At 44.7% G+C, this 18,908-nt stretch overlaps 1 protein-coding gene across 1 annotated transcript in view; it reads left to right on the top strand.

Annotated features, from left to right (window-relative positions):
• Window positions 1–18,908, top strand: part of CDH17 (cadherin 17) — a 405,204-nt gene that overhangs the window by 370,077 nt on the left and 16,219 nt on the right. Inside the window, exons 14-15 of the mRNA XM_086965999.1 lie at window positions 5,232–5,362; window positions 9,148–9,390. Coding sequence (XP_086822125.1) covers window positions 5,232–5,362; window positions 9,148–9,390 — 374 coding nt within the window. The remainder of the gene's footprint in view (window positions 1–5,231; window positions 5,363–9,147; window positions 9,391–18,908) is intronic.

Raw genomic sequence — 18,908 nt, 5'->3', positions numbered from 1 at the left:
TCCCATATTGACCAAAACCACAAGACACCTGAAGGAGCTCCACTGGCTTCCCATTCACAAACGACCAGAATTCAAACTCCTCACCCATACTTTCAAGGCACTACATCACACTGGCCAGGGGCATAACACAGGCCCCCGTAGCCCCCGCGATGGGGGCACCCCGCGCACCAGGGGCCCCCTCACTTCTTCACTATGAATTGAATCATGTGCAGTGCGCATGGCACGCCCTGCCCCCGCCTCTTAATAAATTAAATTGGGCCCCTGCAGAGCCTCAGGGGCTCATCGATCATTAATTTAATGGTGCGTGTCCGCTCTTCATTAATATATGGTGCGTTAATTACGGTGCGCGGGCCCGCCCGGGGCCCCTGAGCTTTTTAAATAAAATGGTGAGTCAGGGTGGGTTCAAGTGGCGCGCAGTTGTTTCTGCGACGCGTCTGCTCGTTCTCCAGGGTGGGGCAGTACTGGTGACCAATGTCCTGGTTGAATTTTTCATGACATGCGCATTGAGCGCACACAATTAAAAGTGTGTGCGAGTCTAAGGTGTGGCATCCCAGGACCCAGCCACGCTCCTACGCAGGACTGACCGAAGTCCGTCACTGGCCATAATTTGAAATAATTGTAATTTATTACAAGTCCCCTCCCCCCGCCCCTGCCTGGCTAGTCTTGCCCCCTGCCTTCTGCTCCTTCTGCTGCCTTCCCGGCCTGCCTCGCGCCTACTTCTGAAGCTGCCTGCACCCTGCAGGCCATGCCCAGCCCTTAGGTCAGGTGAGTCTACTCTCTCTGTGAAGGCGAGGGCTCTCGGCACATGTCGCTCTCTGGGCCTGCGGTTATGCCTCCGAGTCTGAGCGCTTCCTCCTGGCTGCGTTATCTGTTGAGAGGAAAGGCGTGTGATTCCTGTCTGGCGCGTGGAGGCTGTACAGCTGCGAAGACTGCATCTAGGCGCGCAAAGGAGCGTTGTTGCTTATGCAGCAAGACCACTTTACACACGGGACAGCCGCGAAGGCTTTTATTGCACAAGTTCAAAGCTGTGCACGCTTATCTCGCACACCTTTTTGTGGTTTCTTTTAAAAGAAATGTAACTGTGCATGGTTTATTTATTTTTGGGGAGTTTTATATAGTGAGAACTCGATCTGAAAGGTATTGGAGCGCTTTACATGAACACCAGTTGCATTAGAGAGGGACACATTAATTTTTGTTAGGCACGGGGAGATAATGGGGCATATTATCAAGGGGGTTTATCTCCGCTTTTTTGGCTTTAAAAGCCACGAAAGCGGAGATAAAATTATCTCCCTATTACCTAGCTGTCGCTAACACCAGTTAGCGACAGCTAGTAGGAGATAGCGACCATCTTGTGCCCCACTTTGCATGTCAGTGATATTTATCACTAATGACATGCAAAGTGGGCGTGCCAAGATGTTAGCGACTGAAAACAGTCGCTAACATCGCTATCTCCTATTACCAACTTTTGGAGATAATCGCGCTAAGCGCGAATATCTCCAAAAGCTAACACCTGCCCTGAGCAGTTCTTAGCCATGTTATCCAATGGGAGGTGGATAACATGGCTAAGAGCATTAGCCGGTAATGCATGAATATCGCGGACTTTTCAGCGATATTCATTCATTTGCGGCGATTTTTATCGCATTTGCGATAAACCTTTATTTTCGGTAGAAATCGCCGCAGCTCAGCGGTAAATTTTTGTCTCTAACCAAGCAATAGCGATAATTATCGCTATTGCTTGGTAATATGCCCATAAGTGATTTGCCCAGAACCACAGGATGTTGAGCATCACTGCTGCCAAGGCTCGAACCTGTTCCCCAGAGTTTGCATAGTGCTTCATATAACAGTGTCCTTCTCTAAGCGCTGTAAAATTACACAATATTATATTACCCAATGTAATGTTTGTCCAATCTATAGCATTACTATACTTCCACGTATGCAGTATGTTGTCAGCGCACCTGGCGAAAGTCCAAAGCTCTTAACAGATTAGACACACAGCACAGACAACAAGGCAAAGAATATTTCGAGCTGTTTTTAAAGATGTGCCGTCACCCAGTCATGACAGCAGCACACCCCCACCCCGGGCACTACAGAGCACCCCCACCCCGGGCAGGCAGGCAGCGCTTGCGAAGGCCTCCTTTGAGGTTGTATGTTGTGGTTCAGTGACATGAGTTGTCCACCAGGTGATGGGCCATCGGGATGACCCGGCCAAGCGGCAGGTGTGCCCTCAATGTGTCTTCACCTATTAAGGTGTTCTGACTGAGCTGCGTATCATCAGTGCCCTCCGGGTTGTCATATAAGAGACCCCGTTTGCTGACCCACATTCAATGCCTGTTCTGAGCCATCTCTATTGCTGAGGTTGATTTGATCCAGCGCTACCACATCTGAAAAAATGTTTATGCATTGCTCCCAATTTGCATTACATTGATTCAGACAAAGCGGGATTCATTGACCCAAGATCACACAGTGCATCACTGGGGTAAAGGAAATTAGATCCATGTAATGCTGGAATTGTTCATTTTATTGTGTTTATGTGATGTCTCTGCTGCCGGATGTCTACTTCAGAGCATTATTCAAGGAATGCAAGATTCGAGATTACCTGCCACTTTACCACAGAAGACTACATCATAATTCTGATGTTGCCGGATCTAATGCTATTTCCCACACATACCGGAGCAAAGCCGACATGCTCACTATAGCAGGTAGAACATGACTGGGAAGCCTCCAGCCGCACACGTAGGCGGTAGCTCTGTGCAACCTCTACACTGAGAGCAAGAGCGCTGCAGTAGTGCTTTGGAAAGGGCAGTGTTTCACATAAGCGAATAGTCAGAATATTAAAACCTCCCACACTGTGATCCATACTTCAAATGCCATTGGATGAGCAAAGAGAGAAAGCCCAAGACACTTGAAATTAGGTCCCGTCTTCCCGTCTTCTGTCCATTTATCTTTCCCTCCTTGAAGCCTTTCATGCATTCATTCATCCATCTATCTCTTCATACTTTTATACTTCAATCTATCTATCTATCCATCTCTTCACACTTTCATCCATCCATTCATCCTCCATCTATCTCTTCATACTTCCATACTTCTATCTATTTATCTCTTCACACTTTCATCCATCCATCCTCCCTCTATCTGTTCATGCTTCCATCCATCCTTCTGTTTATGCTTTCACTCATTCATCTCTTCATGCTTCCATCCATCCTTCCTTTACCTTTCTGTCTATACACCCTTTGGCATGTACTTTCATCCATTATTCTAACCTTCCAGTCACGCTTCCAACCATTCATCCATCTTTTTCCCCCTCCATAATCCCTTCTTTTTCACCCATGCATCATTTCAGACCCCTTTTATCAATTCACCCTTTTGTCCAAACATCCATTCATCCATCCACACATTAATCCAACCTTTCATCATTCAAGCCATTCTTGATTCCAGCCACCAATGCACTGTTTTACATTTCATCCACCAATCCTTTTACCCTTGCATTAATCTTTTCATCCTTTTGGCCCTTCCTTCTTGTCACAGTTTCTTTCTTCTCTTCATATATTCGTCGTCTCACTCTTCCTTCCAGCCCTCTCTCTCACACTTTCAATCGCCTATTGTGGGCTCTAGTGCAAGGAAGGAATTTGGCCACCCAATGCAATTTGAATGATAAAATATAGCCAGAAACAGGGTTCAGTGAGTACCTCAGCCCTCTGGGTCCCAGCGCCACCGCACCTGCTGCACCAACTGAAGCTACGCCCCCTGCGCAGTCTTTATTTCTTCTGTTCACTGTTTGGGTCCCTTTTGCTTTGACTGGCTTGGTGTCCTATCCATTATGGTTTTCCCTATTTAAATGCTTTTAAAACCATTTGTCTGCAGAGCTGCAGACAGAACAACCTCATACATAATTATGACAAATTGTGTCAACATTACCCCCACGTATCCTGTGAGGAGGGGCAGACGAGGGGGTGTAGACAACGCCACTGGTTTCACACACCCAGACTGGGAGGCAGGCATAAACTGCACCACAGTTGGCACCCTACATAAGGGAGCTTTAGACCTTTACCGGGCGAGGCTGACCATCTCACATTCAGTCAAAGCTGCCACTATCATAGATTGCCTGCCTATCCTTGGACTCTCAGTCTGGTCAGACGTCTAAGGCAAGACCCCACAAATAGTTATTCAAGTGCACGCTGTTCTTGATTCTAGCCAGGGGCGTAACACAGGCCTCCACAGCCCCCTCAGCACAGAACTCAGGCCTGAGAGCTCCAGATTAAATCCACAGAATGGGGCCACTCCGTATACTTTGCAGGGCCCCCTTCAATCTTTGTTACGCCACTGACACTGGCTGAGCATACTTCATCAATCACATCTGCTTTCACAAACCTTTCAGAAACCTCAGCTCATCCGGACTCCTACTTGCATAAATCCCAAACATATGGAAAACCAGATATGGCAGTTTAGCCTTCTCCCACATTCCTCCTAAAGTGTGGAACAACCTCCTGCTGCACATAAGAGCCTCTCCCTCACTTCTTCAATTCCACAAGAAGCTGAAGGGCTGGCTTTTGGAGTAGTCCCACTAGTCCCGAAGTGTGGCAAAACTCACACCTGCTCAGTCCCAGGATACCCCTCCGGGTAATAGTGCGTCTCTACATATCTGCAGAACATAACAGAACAAAGCATTGATCATGAATACCAGGTCTGTGCAAAAGGGTGGTCCCTCACTTTTCTGAACTTGGTAGGGAGGCTATCTACGGTGTACCTGATGGACCTAACGTGGTGTGTTTATTTATGATCTGGAGCATTCATTTCTGAGGATTGAATGTTAAGTAATGATAGTAGGGAGATTTTCAGTGGCGGTCAAGTCGGTGGTGATAATTTCCCCAATAGTTTTTATTTTTTCCTGTGTAATAAGGCATGGATTCACATTAAATTTAGAGTATGGGTCTCACATGGGGTCAAACATGTGAGGAACTCATAAGAGTGTCACAGTCAGTTTATGCCTTGCAGGAATCTGTCCCGTTTAGGTATCCTGTTGGCTTTCTGCACTCACCCTTCCCTTTCTCTCTTATACAGCCAACTATAATCTGAAATGCCCTGAATTAACTAAGCAAAAAAGAAAAAATACATTAATAAAATATATGAAACTTCAGATTTGAAGGCACGTATACAAACAGAAAACCGCTCAAAGCTTCAATGGCAACATTAATGTTTTGGATTGACCTTTTTTCTATATGTCTTTCTTGCAGGTATTCAATAGTAGATGACAAGAGGAACTGGTTTAGGATTGATCCAGAAAGTGGGGAAATATTTTCTGCTGGCAACTTAGACCGTGAACAAGAGGCCAGTTATACCGTAAGAGTGGTTGCGACTGAAAAGGGTAAGTGTTACAATTAATTATACTCTTGAAATCTATCAATTGCCAGTCAATCTTTAGATGGAACCCGAGGTACAGAGCATGGGCTATATCCCTTGGTCTCTGAGCTCTACAGATCAGGTCCTTTAAGATGTTGGATTAAACGTATTCCCTTAACCCCTTCCATGCTCATGACGAACCCCAGCCGTCATGCACTACGGTGCTCGTGTGCTGATGACGGCTGGGGTTCGTCACGTTTACAGCACACCAGGGGAATCGCGACCGCATCGAAGGGGTTAAAACGAGATAGATACAAAAATTAGCTAGTCTGTTCTTCTATCAAAACAACCCTTGATCCTCATGTCACATCATTTCTTTCATAGATAAAATGAACACTTAAAAGGACAATATGTGAGAGCTTTTATGTCTATTTATGATGGAGCAAGATACAAAAGAAGGAGTTAGATGAGAGAAGAGTGAACGAAGAGGGTACATGTGATGATTTCTCTACTCTTTAGATGTTGAGCAGCAGGGTAGAAAAGTGTTCTGAGTGGTTAGGCGGAAAGTGAAAGCTGCATAGCTGGTTATCTCATTTTCACATGCCAAGGCATGGTCAAGGGTGCTCCTGTTACAAGTCCATGTTGTTGCTACTTTACTGCAGCTCAGTGCTGCAGGCCTTTAGAAGGTTACATGCTGACACTGTTGCCAGTAATTGTAGCTTCTATTGTGAACTTGGAGGAAGTAGCACCATTGCTCCTGACTGAGCTGTCAGACTTGCATGATGCAGATGCGGGAGGGGCTTAAAGTGGTCTGACACGAAGATCTAGTTAACAAATCTGAAGACCAATGGAAGGAGTCAGACAGAAAGCTGATGATGACATTGAGGAATGGGGAGGGAATTCAGATAGGGCGGTGCGAAGGAGAAGAAGAGGAAGAGGTGGTTATAGCTTTTAATGCTGGAACGTGTCATTGCTGGCTGACTGTGGAGTATATAATAATTTCCAATGCTTGATTTCTGTTACATACAAAACATGGTGTTATAATCCTCATTGGCATCGCCATAATAAAAACATTTAAACGTGGGAGGCAGAGTAGAAATAGACTGCAGAGATTGATTTGCTTAAAATACAAGATGTTATGAGCTAAAACCAGTCTCCAACCACACAGATATTAGCATAACTGTATTTTCAATGCTTAAAACAGCACTGAAAGGCAATAGTAATGTGCCATAATCCACAAAAGAGAAGTTAGTGTGGGGTTTGGGGAGATTTAGAGACCTGCGAGGGTTAGCTCCCCAACCTATATATCTATTACAAACAAGAAACCCTCGAGTCTAAGAAAGACACATTGCCACAAAGGGTGACCTACCTGGATTTGGGGATCCATTTTAAAGGACGAAATTCCTCACCCACCAAAAGGTGGCATGCTTCATCATTGGGATTCTCATCGTACTGTGATGCCTAGTAACAGAACGGGCAACAACCCCCTCACTTAGAGGGAGGAGCTCAGGGATGTTTTGTGAGGAAAGGGGGTATACTAAATCCCAAAACGATGAGCTCGAGGTCAGTGGGGAAAGCAGCGCAAAGAAAAAAAAGGTGTGCAATTAAACGAGCTCTAGAGGACATAATATCTATTTATCCTAACGTCCCTATGCCAGGATTAAAACAGGGTAAAAAGTACCTTCAAGGGATTTTGTTCGTATTATTTATAATTTAAAGCAAATAACTCAAATTTTGAGACTCAAAGTAATGTTGGTCAATCGTGCAAATATGCAACAGTGATTACTTGCTAAGATTCAGTCACATTTGGTGATTTAAGCACAAAGAGCAAAAACAGAACGGGTGTATATGAAATATTTGTATTTAATACTCCTTATTAGCATAACTATCTACGGTATTTCACAGACAGTTTGTTTGATGAATTCATGTTATCCCTACTCTTTGGGAACCTGCCTATACAGTATGACTAAGACGGGTATGACCTTCCGGGATCCATCTAATACTTATGTGTTTACTTTATTAAACGTGTTTCAACTTTATCTTTGACTGGATATCATCAATTAGAATTCTATAACTAGATGCAGCTCTTTGGTCTTTTACTACGAATATTTCAACAAAAATTCTTATTGCAGCATGTTGTGGATGACAGATTGGATCTTAGTATCTTTACCATTTGTTCCCGAGCCTTGAAAAAGTCACGAGGTGACAAAACTCATATTGGCTGTTCTTCTTGAGATTACAATAGGAATGAACCATATGTTAATCACTTATATTGATCAACCACATTTTTATATATGTGTTCAAATAAACAAGAAACTGTGTTTTGGTAAGAAGTCCATACTATCTGGACATTATATCTGCTAACTCCATATATGCTGGAGAGTGCTTTGGTGTTTTGTATGATCTATGATACCTTTTAAGTAGCATGATTGGTTCAGCACTAAACATGAAGCTCTGAAATACAGGTATAAATATCAATATCTATGAAGAGCATATCCTGATTAAGGCACTCGATGTCCTGCTAATCAAATATTTAGTAATAATGATATGACCTGTTGATTAAAGAGGCCACTCTCACAATGATCATAATACAGTGAGAGGAGACCATTTTGGCTACTGAAACCTCAGATTAGATATGAAAAATGACTTGTGAAATATACAAAAAAGTCCGGAAAGCTATGCGAAACCAGAAAGAGAGGAAGAATTGTTAACGTGCCATTGATGTTGGTTTGTTGATGTGCCACAGCACAGTTTGTTTGGATTCAGGGTTTTGCTTCCATGTGGATGTTGGCCATGCACTGGGAGACATAGTCACTTTCAGGGCAGACTAGTATTTAAGAACCTACTGAAGCATTATTGTTCCAACCAGGCACTGGTACACTCTTATTATGAGGTTAAAAATGCAGCTTCCTGTGCTATTGACAACTGTTCGCCGTCAAAGGGGGGGGAGTTTAAAATGTGCAATTGTGAGGCTCATGTCCCACCGTCAAGCAACAATTTTGAAAGGTACTGTCTGTAGGCTACCCACTGCAGAGGAAGAAGTGGTGCTCTCTCATGCACAGTGGTTGATAACAGTCATGCCTGTACTACCATTAACTCCCAATTGCATGGGTACATTCTTATTGTGCATTAGTGCATGTCCCATATCAAAATCAGAGCAACTCCTTTGAGTTATTAGCATGGGGGAATTTTCATATTGATTATTTGTGGTACTCTTAAGTAATCCGTTTGATGTTCATAGTAGAATATTTGTTTGGGCAGAGAAAAAAGCAAGAAAATGTAGAAATATTGCACCTTTCAAAAACTGGCCATGCTGGGGGCAGGAATTTGGAAATTAAAAGGTTTTGGCCATTTGTCAAGATTAATTGAATCTAAAAATTTGCATCTGACTTTTCACGTCAACGCACATAGGGTATATTATTCCATTTTGCAAACCTTTCTATTGCTAAATTTTATATTGGGTGACTCCCACCATGGTGAAGAGGTAACTGTTCCATTAGATCTTGCCAATGTAGCATACAATTAAGCAATGGGCTCAGGCTTGTAAACATTATAAACAGCCACCATTTTTTGTTTCCTCTCCAAAAGAACACTTGTGAAGCAACAACATCTGAAAGCATAAAACTCCAAATTCCTGCTATTTTGTGACATCACATAAATACTGAAGTATTCATGTGAAAATGAGTGTGTAGTGGTTAGAGTGATCTTACATGCTGGTCTCATAAAACAAATATAAAGATAACTATTGATGCTATGTGTGATGTTCTCTTCCATCAAAACGGTGGTAACACAGCCAATTTCTACTCAAAGGTAATTCAGCCATGAAATCTGAGGTACCGCTCTTCATGACCCTGGATGATGTCAATGATAATGCCCCGCGGCTGGCAAGTGATCACCCAGAAGCATTCTTCTGCCACCCCATTACAAACCAAGAGAGCGTGGTGGTGCAGGCATATGATCCTGATACGTTGAAGAATGGACCAAGATTTACTTTTTCCCTTGATGATGATGATGAAACAGCAAAGCGCAACTGGCAAATTAGTCCTATTAACAGTAAGTTTCCATACAGTGACACTTTTGATTCTAAAACATGTTGATGCCGCAAAACGTCTATATTTACATCACTTTGATGGCTGGTATGTTACGATGAGTTTCCATATCCAGTTCTGACTTTAAGTGTGCCTTGGTATGATTTAAAAAGTTCAAGATCACCTCTACTTATCCTGTTCCCTTTGAATATTCAGCGATTCTAAACAAGATCAAGCTGCTTGGTCTTCTCTTGTCGAGATCCTTCACGTGGGCAGGCACATATTACATGTTGATAGCATAAGTAGAAATGTGTCCATTTTTTAACAATGTAAATATGCATTTTAACGGTTCTTGGTTGTTCTTATGTCAGCAGATCTATACACTTGAACGGCATTTGGAGATGGAGTTTCTACAATGTACTTTACCGCTCCCCTATAAAAGACATGGCAAGTTTCAATCATTTGGTCCACCGGTTTGAAGAGACATAAAGCGTTTTGTGGTTGTCAGCTTGTCAACAAATATTGTCTGTTGCCATGCCATTCACAAAAGTACTATTCACTTTTAGGCAGCGATGCCCAATTGCTGGATCCACATAAATGAGTGAAAAGAGGATTATGTGCAGTAAAATGGGATTATATTGCCCCCCCTACTCACATGTAAAAGTTTGGAATAAGAATACAAACTGGAATGAAGCCATTACTGAAAAATGTTGAAAATGAAGACTGTTCTAATCTTGACCTCATTTGGCTAGCATAGCACATAGTTCTCATGGATCACCACCACTCCTACAATGAGGCACGTTTATTTGACTTCTTTGGTGATTTAGTTGGAAAAATGGACATTGTAAGGGTGGCTGTGGAGTGAGGACGGGGAAGAACAGGTGGCAGTTCTGCTGTGGGCCTGGTTCATCTAGGTGCTGTGATGAGTGAACTTGAACAGTGAGTCTGGGGGTGTTGCCATCTGGTATATGTGCACCCTTGGGTGGGCCCGGAAGGTGGTGCAGGCATGGTGAGTAGCTAGAGCAGATGATGGTGATGTGGCATGAGGACTGTCAGTGTGTAGTGCTCATAATGTCTTTTCTTGTGTGGGCACTGACAGCTGTTCTCTTTGGATGTTTTAAGAAATACTCTGATACCGTGTCAAGAATATTGTTAGTACAAATATATTGTGTCACACAATAATATGGTCAAGAATATCATTTTTTCGATACATAATATTGTTTAAAATCATATTTTATTTAATATAATTTACTTGAATATAGTTGGGAAAAATACAACTTTTGGAAGTAATTTAACATATATTATTAAAGATATTAATTTTCGGTGTTAGTTTTGTCAGTATAATTTTTATTTATTTTTAAAGTATAATTTGTAATTTTAAATATAGTAGCGGGTTGTTGGGTTTGTAGGGAAATAAGGTAGGCCTGGGATGGGTGCATGAGAATATGAATAGGTCTGTGAGAGGGTGCATCTGTTTCTGAGTGGGTGTTAGAAACTGGGCTTCTGTGCAGATGCCCCCCACCCAATTAGAACTGCCAGATGCTGGTTTTTGACTACGATAGTGCACTGGGCCCCAGTGCCCGTGCTCTTCCCCTAAAAGTGATGCGAAAGGGTACACCCAAGTGGCAAGGTACTTCGCCCCCATAGCCATGTCCAGCCCGACAGTTGGGAATATCAGTTATTCTGGACCCGCACACCTCCAAAAGGCTAGCCACACCATTAGGGTGGGCATGGTGATCTATACAGCCAAGGAAGGGTTCTGTCATGTTAGAAGACCTTAAATTAGAGGACTCTGGGTAGAAAGGTGATGTACACCCACAGGATATTGTCACCTCAGGGGCGCCTTAGCCACAGGTACCAGTAACCCATTGGCTACTGTCCCTCATGCCTTAAAGCTCCCTAACCTAGGATTTAGGGGGCTCACTTGACACCAGAATGTAAGCTCTGACTTTGAATCTGAGAAGAGGCCCAAAGAATATGCCGTCACTGACAACAGGACTTTGGACTCTGCTGCAGCGTAAAGAGAGGGCACTTAACTGCCCTGAAGAGACCATATAATGGAACTGTGTGTTTTACGTCTGTCTGTGGCAAAAGCTCATCACTCCCAGCAAGAGGGATTCCAGTGGACACCAGCAACCAAAGCAGACTCCCTTATATTGGTGGTACCAGTCCCCTGCAAGCTGCAGGAAAGGCGATGTACTGCGTGACAAGAATTGTGACACGCTGGGCCTGTCGAGTGTGAGCCCAAAGAGAAGTGGTGTCCTGAAAGCCCAGAGTGGTAGCTCAGCTTTCACCAAGTTTCAAGCCACTACTCCATTCCTGTCGACCTCCAGTTGCGGAAGTAACCATGGGCTACATTTACCGCATCCAAGGCTTGGTGATAGCCGGTCGGGTGACTGACCCCTTGAGTGACATCTCCAGCCCAAGAGCAACTCGCAATGACTGACGTTGGCAACAACCTCACTGTTCCTGCATCCCAAATTTGGAGTTGTTGAGTGTGTGGTAAAGCATCTTTGGTGCGACCTGCCTCAGTGATTGACAGCTGCCATCTACCTCTGCATCTGAAGCCAGCAAGCAAGGTAGAAGGAATCCAGCTGTTGAGCCCAGGTTCTAGTAGCACAAAGGCCTCTACTTTCCGTGGGTAGAGTGGAATTCATCACCAAGTGTAGGTTTGTCAAGTGCTGCAGGTTTGACAGCTCCCACAGATCCATTCAGTAACAATGGACAGCCAAGTCACCTCTGCGCAAGGAAATGAAGTAACGGCTGTTGGAACTTGCTCTAAGGACCCGCATGACCTTATCCACAAGAGGGTTCATTTAAACTGCTTATACTGGTTGTATGTATGATACTAAGTTCTTTTTAGTGTCAATATTTCTATAAGAATACACTCTATTTTTATAAATTGTTGTTGGATTTCTTTCGAGTCATCTCAATTACTTATGCGCCATAATGGTACTGTAAAAATGCATTACACATGTTTCTCCAGTAATGTCTGACTACTCTTTGACACACTACCAGGACTGAGCTAAGGATTATTGTTGTTGAATCCAAGAATCATCTCTGTGTACTGTGAGAATATTGCATGGTAAGGCCTCTCAGCCAAACCACATAATATTCCACCTTGCAACTGTAGATGCATAAGTCTCTGAGTGGGTCTGTGAGTGGGTGCATGAGTGTCTGGCTGGGTCTGTGAGTGGGTGTGTGAGTCTCTGAGTGGGTTTGTGAGTGGGTATAAAGTGTCTGAATGAATGAAATGAATGAAATGAAAGTAGTCTTGTAACGCGCAGACTTAGCCCGTGGGCATCAAGGCGCCTAACAGAAAAAGTTCCGAAAATGTATATACCAGGAGCCAGATTATGGGTATGCCTCTGAAAAAAGCCATGTTTTTAATGCCCTGCTAAAGGGACCGATGGCAGGTTGAATTTTTAATTCCAGGGGAAGGGCGTTCCACAGCCTGGGGGCCACAACCGAAAAGGCCCTTCCTCCCCACCTGACTTTCCGAACCTGAGGGACAATCAGAAGGTTCTTACTGGCGGAGCGAAGGTTTCTACAGGGAGTATAGGAGGCTAAGAGAGATCGAATATCTTCAGAGCCATCTCCAAATAGGTCCCCATTGACCAGACATAGGATCTTAAAAGAGATCCTGGCCTGAATCGGGAGCCAATGTAGACTCTTCCTGGCTAGAGTAGCAGATGAGCGGCTGGGGACATCCAGAATAAATCTAGCTGCCGCGTTTTGAACAGTCTGAAGACGTTGTATCAGGCCTAGGTTAATACCCGAGTAGAGTGCATTACAGTAGTCTAGCCGGGAGGTAACCAAGGCCACTATAGTCTGTTTACGGGCTTTCAGGGAGAGGTAATGAGTGATTTTCTTAAGGGTCCTAATGATACCCCAGCAGGTAGAAATCGTTTTATTTACCTGCTGGTCCATGGCAAGAGAGAAATCAATCATTACGCCCAAATTCCGGGCGGATTTGGTGGGCCTTGGGCATTCTCCGAGGGATGGGGGCCACCAGTCACTTGACCAAGCATCCTGGTCTCCCCCGAAGATCAAAACCTCGGTTTTATCCCCGTTCAGCTTCAGCGAGTTGCAGATCATCCACCGTGCAACTGCCTCCATGCAGGGTGGATGGGTCTGTGAGTGTGTACGTGACTCTGAGTAGGTCTGTAAGTGGGTGTGTTTGTGTCTGAGTGGGTATATGAGTGGGTGCATATATCTCTGAGTGGGTCTGTGAGTAGGTTCATGAGTGTCAGAAAAGGTTGGTGACTGGTTGCATCAGTGTCTTACTGGGTCTGTGAGTGGGTGTGTGCGCCTGTGAATGGGTCTGCAAGTGAGTGCATGTGTCTCAGAATAGGTCTGGGATTAAGTGTCTGACAGGGTCTTGGAGTGGGTGCATGAGTCTCTGAGTGGATCTGTGAGTGGGTGCCTAACTCTCTGAGTAGGTCTGTGAGTGTATATGTGAGTTTCTGCATGGGTCTGGCAGTGGGTGCATGAGAATATGAGTAGGTCTGTGAATGGGTGCATGTGGGTGTGTGTGGGTGTGTGAGTGGATGCATGAGCCTCTGAATGGGACTGTGAGTAGGTGCATGAGTGTCTGAGTCGGTCTGTGAGTGGATGCATCAGTGTCTGAGTGGGAGTGGGTGCGTGAGTGTCTGACTGGGTCTGTGAGTGGGTGCGCAAGTCTCAGAGTCAGTATGTGAATGGTTATATGAGTGTCTGTGTGGGTCTGTGAGTGGGTATGTGTGAACCTCTGGGTCTTCAGGGTCGAGCTGATGCTGGTGAGGACCCCCACAGAGAGAAGCGCAGTATTAGTTCGCAAGTTTTCTAAACTATGCGTGTAACACGTACAAACACACAGACAACCTCAATGTAAAGAAAAGATAGGATGTTTAATGTCACATCCAATAAAGAGCATATATCAGATATATACACAGAATGAACATAAAGTCAACGATACCCTTTACCGGTCAGCAACACCTTGCGGAACCCCTCCTCGGCCGACAATGCCGAGCGAACCGTAGGGACTAACCGTCCTCCTCAAGAGCACCCGTCCAGGTAGCTCACCAACGGAGGGCACTGTGCAAAGAAATGGCCGAAAATGCCGCTCGAGTGCCGCTTGCTGCGGTAGGGTAATTGTCAGGCTACAGGGTTGGGGAACCCACGGTTAATGTCACCGCATGGAACCCCTTTGTTGTCTTTGATGGTTATCTGCATGGGAGGGCAGTTGACAGTCCGCGCCGCTCGTTTCAACCCCCGTGTCAGCAGGCAGGCAGGCAGGCACTGGGGTAAACTATGCAGGGCGGAATAGCTCCGCGAACGTTGCCGGCAAAAATGATCTGGGAAGTGTTACAAGGGTCCAGAACAAGAAAGGGAGACAAGCGCTGGCCGAGCGCTTCTCCCGAGGAATGCTAGGCACCGCTAGCGTCTGGCAATATCCGACGCCATTCCTTCCTGGTGGCCCCCATTGATGCCGTGACCGGCACTCGCATGCATCGCGCATGCGACGCGCACGGCCTCTTGGGTATTGTAGTTCTTGGCGGCGGGGACGCTGCCTGTTCCCCGCGCCGCCGGTCGTAAGGCGCAGGTTCGTGACGGTGGCTGTGGCAAGCGCCGTACGTTTCGGCATCGGAACCAGGTATGGGGGGGTCCGGGGTGCGAACCTGACAGTATGTGACTTTCTTAATAGGTCTGTGAGTGGGTGTGTAAGTGTCTGAGAGGGCCTGGTAGTGGATGTATGAGAATATGAGTAGGTCTGTGAGTGGGTGCATACGTGTGTGAGTGGGTGTGTGAGTGGGTGCATGAGTCTCTGAGTGGGTGCATGAGTGTCTGAGTGAGTCTGTGACTGGGTGCATCACTGTCTGAGTGGGTCTGTGAGTTGGTGCATCAGTGGCTGTCTCGGTCTGTGCATGGGTGCAAAAGTCTCAGAGTGGGTCAGTGAGTGTGTGTGTGAGTCTCTTAATGGGTCTGCGTCTGGCTCTGTCAGTGAGTGGGTCTGTGAGAGTTGAAATAGGACTGGGTGGGTGCATGGATGCCTGAGTGGGTCTGTGAGTGGGTGCTTGAGTACCTGAGTGGGTCTGTCAGTGGGTCCGTGAGTATCGGAGGGGGTCAATGAGTGGGTACCTGAGTGCATCTGTGAGTGGATGTGTACGTGTCTGAGTAAGTCCATGAGTGTGGGCATGACCCTCAGAGTGAGTGAGTGGGTGCATGAGTATGAGTGGGTTTGTGAGTGGGTGCATGAGTCAGTGAGTAGGTCTGTGAGTGGGTGGGTAAGTTTTTGAGTGGGTCTATGAGTGGGTGTATGAGTGTCTGAGTGGGTCTGTGAGTGGGTACATAAGCCTTTGACTGAGTGAGCAGATGCATGAGTGTCTGAGTGGTCTCTGAGTGGGTGTGTGATTCTGTAAGTGGGTCTGTGAGTTGGTGCGTGAGTCTATAAGTTGGTCTGTGAGTGGGTACATGAGTGCCTGAGTAGGTCTGTAAGTGGGTGCATGAGTTTCACGTGGGTCTGTGAGTCAGTGCATGAGTATCTGAGTGGGTCTGTGAGTGGGTACGTAGTGTTTCAGTGGGTCTGTGAGTGGGTGCATTATCCTCTGAGTGGGTGAGGGAGTGGGTGCATGAGCATCTGAGTAGGTCTGTGAGTGGGTGCGTGAGCCTCTGACTAGGTGACTTAGTAGATGCATGAGTATCTGAGTGGGTCTGTCACTTGGTGCATAAGTCTCTGAGTGGGTCCTTCAGAGTGGATGCATTAGTGTGCGAATGAGTTTGAATGTGTGTGTGTGTGTGTGTATATATATATATATATATATATATATATACATATATATATATATATATACATATATATATATATATATATATATATATATATATATATATATATATATATATATATATATATATATATATATATATATATATATATATATATTTATATACTTATATACCAACAGACCCTAAAACAGCAGGACGGGCACTGACGGGGTCAATCACTGTACTTTATTAATGAGCAGATGCGTTTCGGCGACCTTGCCTTTTTCGATTCTCATAACAATAAAACATACACCTTTGCTGCTTTATTTAAATTTCATCATCAAGCAGCGTTCCCATTGGAGGAAATACAACAGGCAAAAGGGGAGGGACTGGCCTTCCTAGTCAGATACGCATGTTATTGCGGCGGCCATTTTAGCATGTCCATCAAAAAAATAGATGCCCAATGGCATTGTTAATGTCCTTACATTATATGAGCACAACCAGCAATTATATATGCTACTAAATAATTTGCCTTCCATCCTCAAATATAGAACCCTGTATGGGCTTGCCAAAGATCCTTGTGGGAAACTAAGTTAATACACCCTTCTTTAATTCACCCTACTCCAATCCACCTCAATCCAATCAACCTCACCCCACCCCATTTCAATCCACCCCACTCCAATCAAATTAATCCACCTCACTCTTCCCCAATGTACTCCAATCCAGTTCATTCACTATCTCAATCCACTCCACCCCACTCCACCCGATTCCACCCCATTCCACTCTATGGCACTCCACTCCACGACTCTGCACTCTACAACACTCTCTGCCACTGAACCACTAAACTCTACTTCCCTCTAATGAATTGTATGACACTCTACTCCACTCAACGACACTCTACTCCAGCAAATCCAGTCTATGACACGCTACTCCTACCACTCCTCTCAAGGCTACTTTGTCAGCTGTGAGTTACTGCTTGATTATAACTTTATAAATGTGTTAAGAGATAGATTTGATTTGATTGATAGTCTCTTTTTGTTTATAACGTACAACATACATTACCCAGTGGTTTCCTGGCACTAACCCTAATGAAATACAAGATGAAATCAAGGGAGATGAAAGGGGGTCACCAATTACATGAAAAGAAACATTTTAAAGGCTTCCTAAGAAGATATGACTGGGAATTTGTCTTAAAAACAAGCGGAGATCATACCAAAGTTTAGAAGCTTGATACCAAAAAGTGTGACACTTGGTGTGGATCTTCTTAATTTTGCAGGTCTGCAGCAGAAGCTGACCTGTTCATCTTAGGGTCCACTAATCATGGTAGTGCTCCAACTGAAGATATGCATTATAGCTATCCTCCAGAAAGAAATGTTTAAGGGCCAAGCACAGAATCTTGAATCTTACTTTTTGAATCACCAGTAGCCAATGTAACCTCAGTCTTGCAACCGGGACTTGATCATATTTCCTGAGGATGCACACCAGTCTGACAGCGACATTTGGAATATGTTGCAGTTTGGCAATTTGAGCTGCGGGCAGTCCAGCATAATGCTAATTGTTAATTTGGGCCAATATTCCGGTAGAAACAAACGATGGCCGATCTTTTACAGATAGTAAAGTTAAGATTCTCCTAGTGGTTTCAGAAGATAGAAGTAGATGTTGGTGACTGTAGAGACTATTTTCTTGGGGATGTTCCGGCATCAACTCAGGATGGGCACTATTAGCTGCCTACCGTGGTCGGATCACTTTTTGATAGCCTTTACTTGGACCACAACTAAACTGCCTTCGTCTGCTTTTACATCTCGGAAAGTTCGCAACTGGCCCAAACTCTCTGTAGATAATTGGACAAAGACTCTTAGCACCACTACACCTGTGCTCTCCCATGACCCAATGGTAAATAACAACAAATACAATGAATGGATTACCACCTCTCTAGATGTGGTTCTCCCTTCATTCCTATCTGGGTCTAAGAGGCAGAGTAAATCAGCACCGTGGTACACAGAGGAACTCAGGGACAAAAAACGTTCCTGTAAGAGATTGGAGAGGAAGTGGCGCATGAACTACAATCTTACTGATAAAATTACTTACAGGGACGCTATCAGGAATTACAAACTTGCAATAAAAACCTCACAGGCATCATACTATAATGACAAAATAACAATGGCTAGATCTACGCCAATAGAAATATACCGGATAGTGAATTCCTTGATAAAAACCCTCCCGCTTACGGTAGATAATTGCAATTCCCTGTCAAGATGCAATGAGCTGGTTGACTTTTTTTCTCAAAAAATAAACAAAATTTATCTCTCCTTCCCAGATCCTGCCACTGAATTATCTACTCAACGTTCTGACTTAGATTCAGACACAGTAATTCTCCCTCACAATAAACTAGATTCCTTCCCACTGTTGAATTTGGAAATACTGGGGTCTCTGGTACAGCAAATAAAATCTGGCTCACCGTGTGCTCCTGCTCCCCCGGGCCCACTGAGGTTGGCTAGCAAAACCATTCTCCCCACTATCATGGAGCTGTTGAACTCCTCCATGTTGAGCGGGATGGTTCCTATGGCATGGAAGCATGCAGTGGTACGGGCCTTACTCAAAAAACCTGCCCTTGATCCAGCCACCTCCAGTAATTACCGCCCAATTGCCCTGCTCCCATGGGTATCTAAAATCCTGGAGAAGCACATTAATACCATCTTGATGAAATTACTCGAGGGAAATCATCTCCTCGAAGCTTCCCAGATGGGCTTTCGCCCAAAACATGGGACAGAGACTGCGCTACTGGCTGTGACTGAG

Source organism: Lissotriton vulgaris, chromosome 4_1 (assembly GCF_964263255.1).
Source record: "Lissotriton vulgaris chromosome 4_1, aLisVul1.2, whole genome shotgun sequence".
NCBI classification, from domain to species: Eukaryota; Metazoa; Chordata; class Amphibia; order Caudata; family Salamandridae; genus Lissotriton; species Lissotriton vulgaris.
The sequence above is the reverse complement of the archived record's forward strand: the minus strand, read 5'-3'. Positions and strand labels throughout refer to the sequence as shown.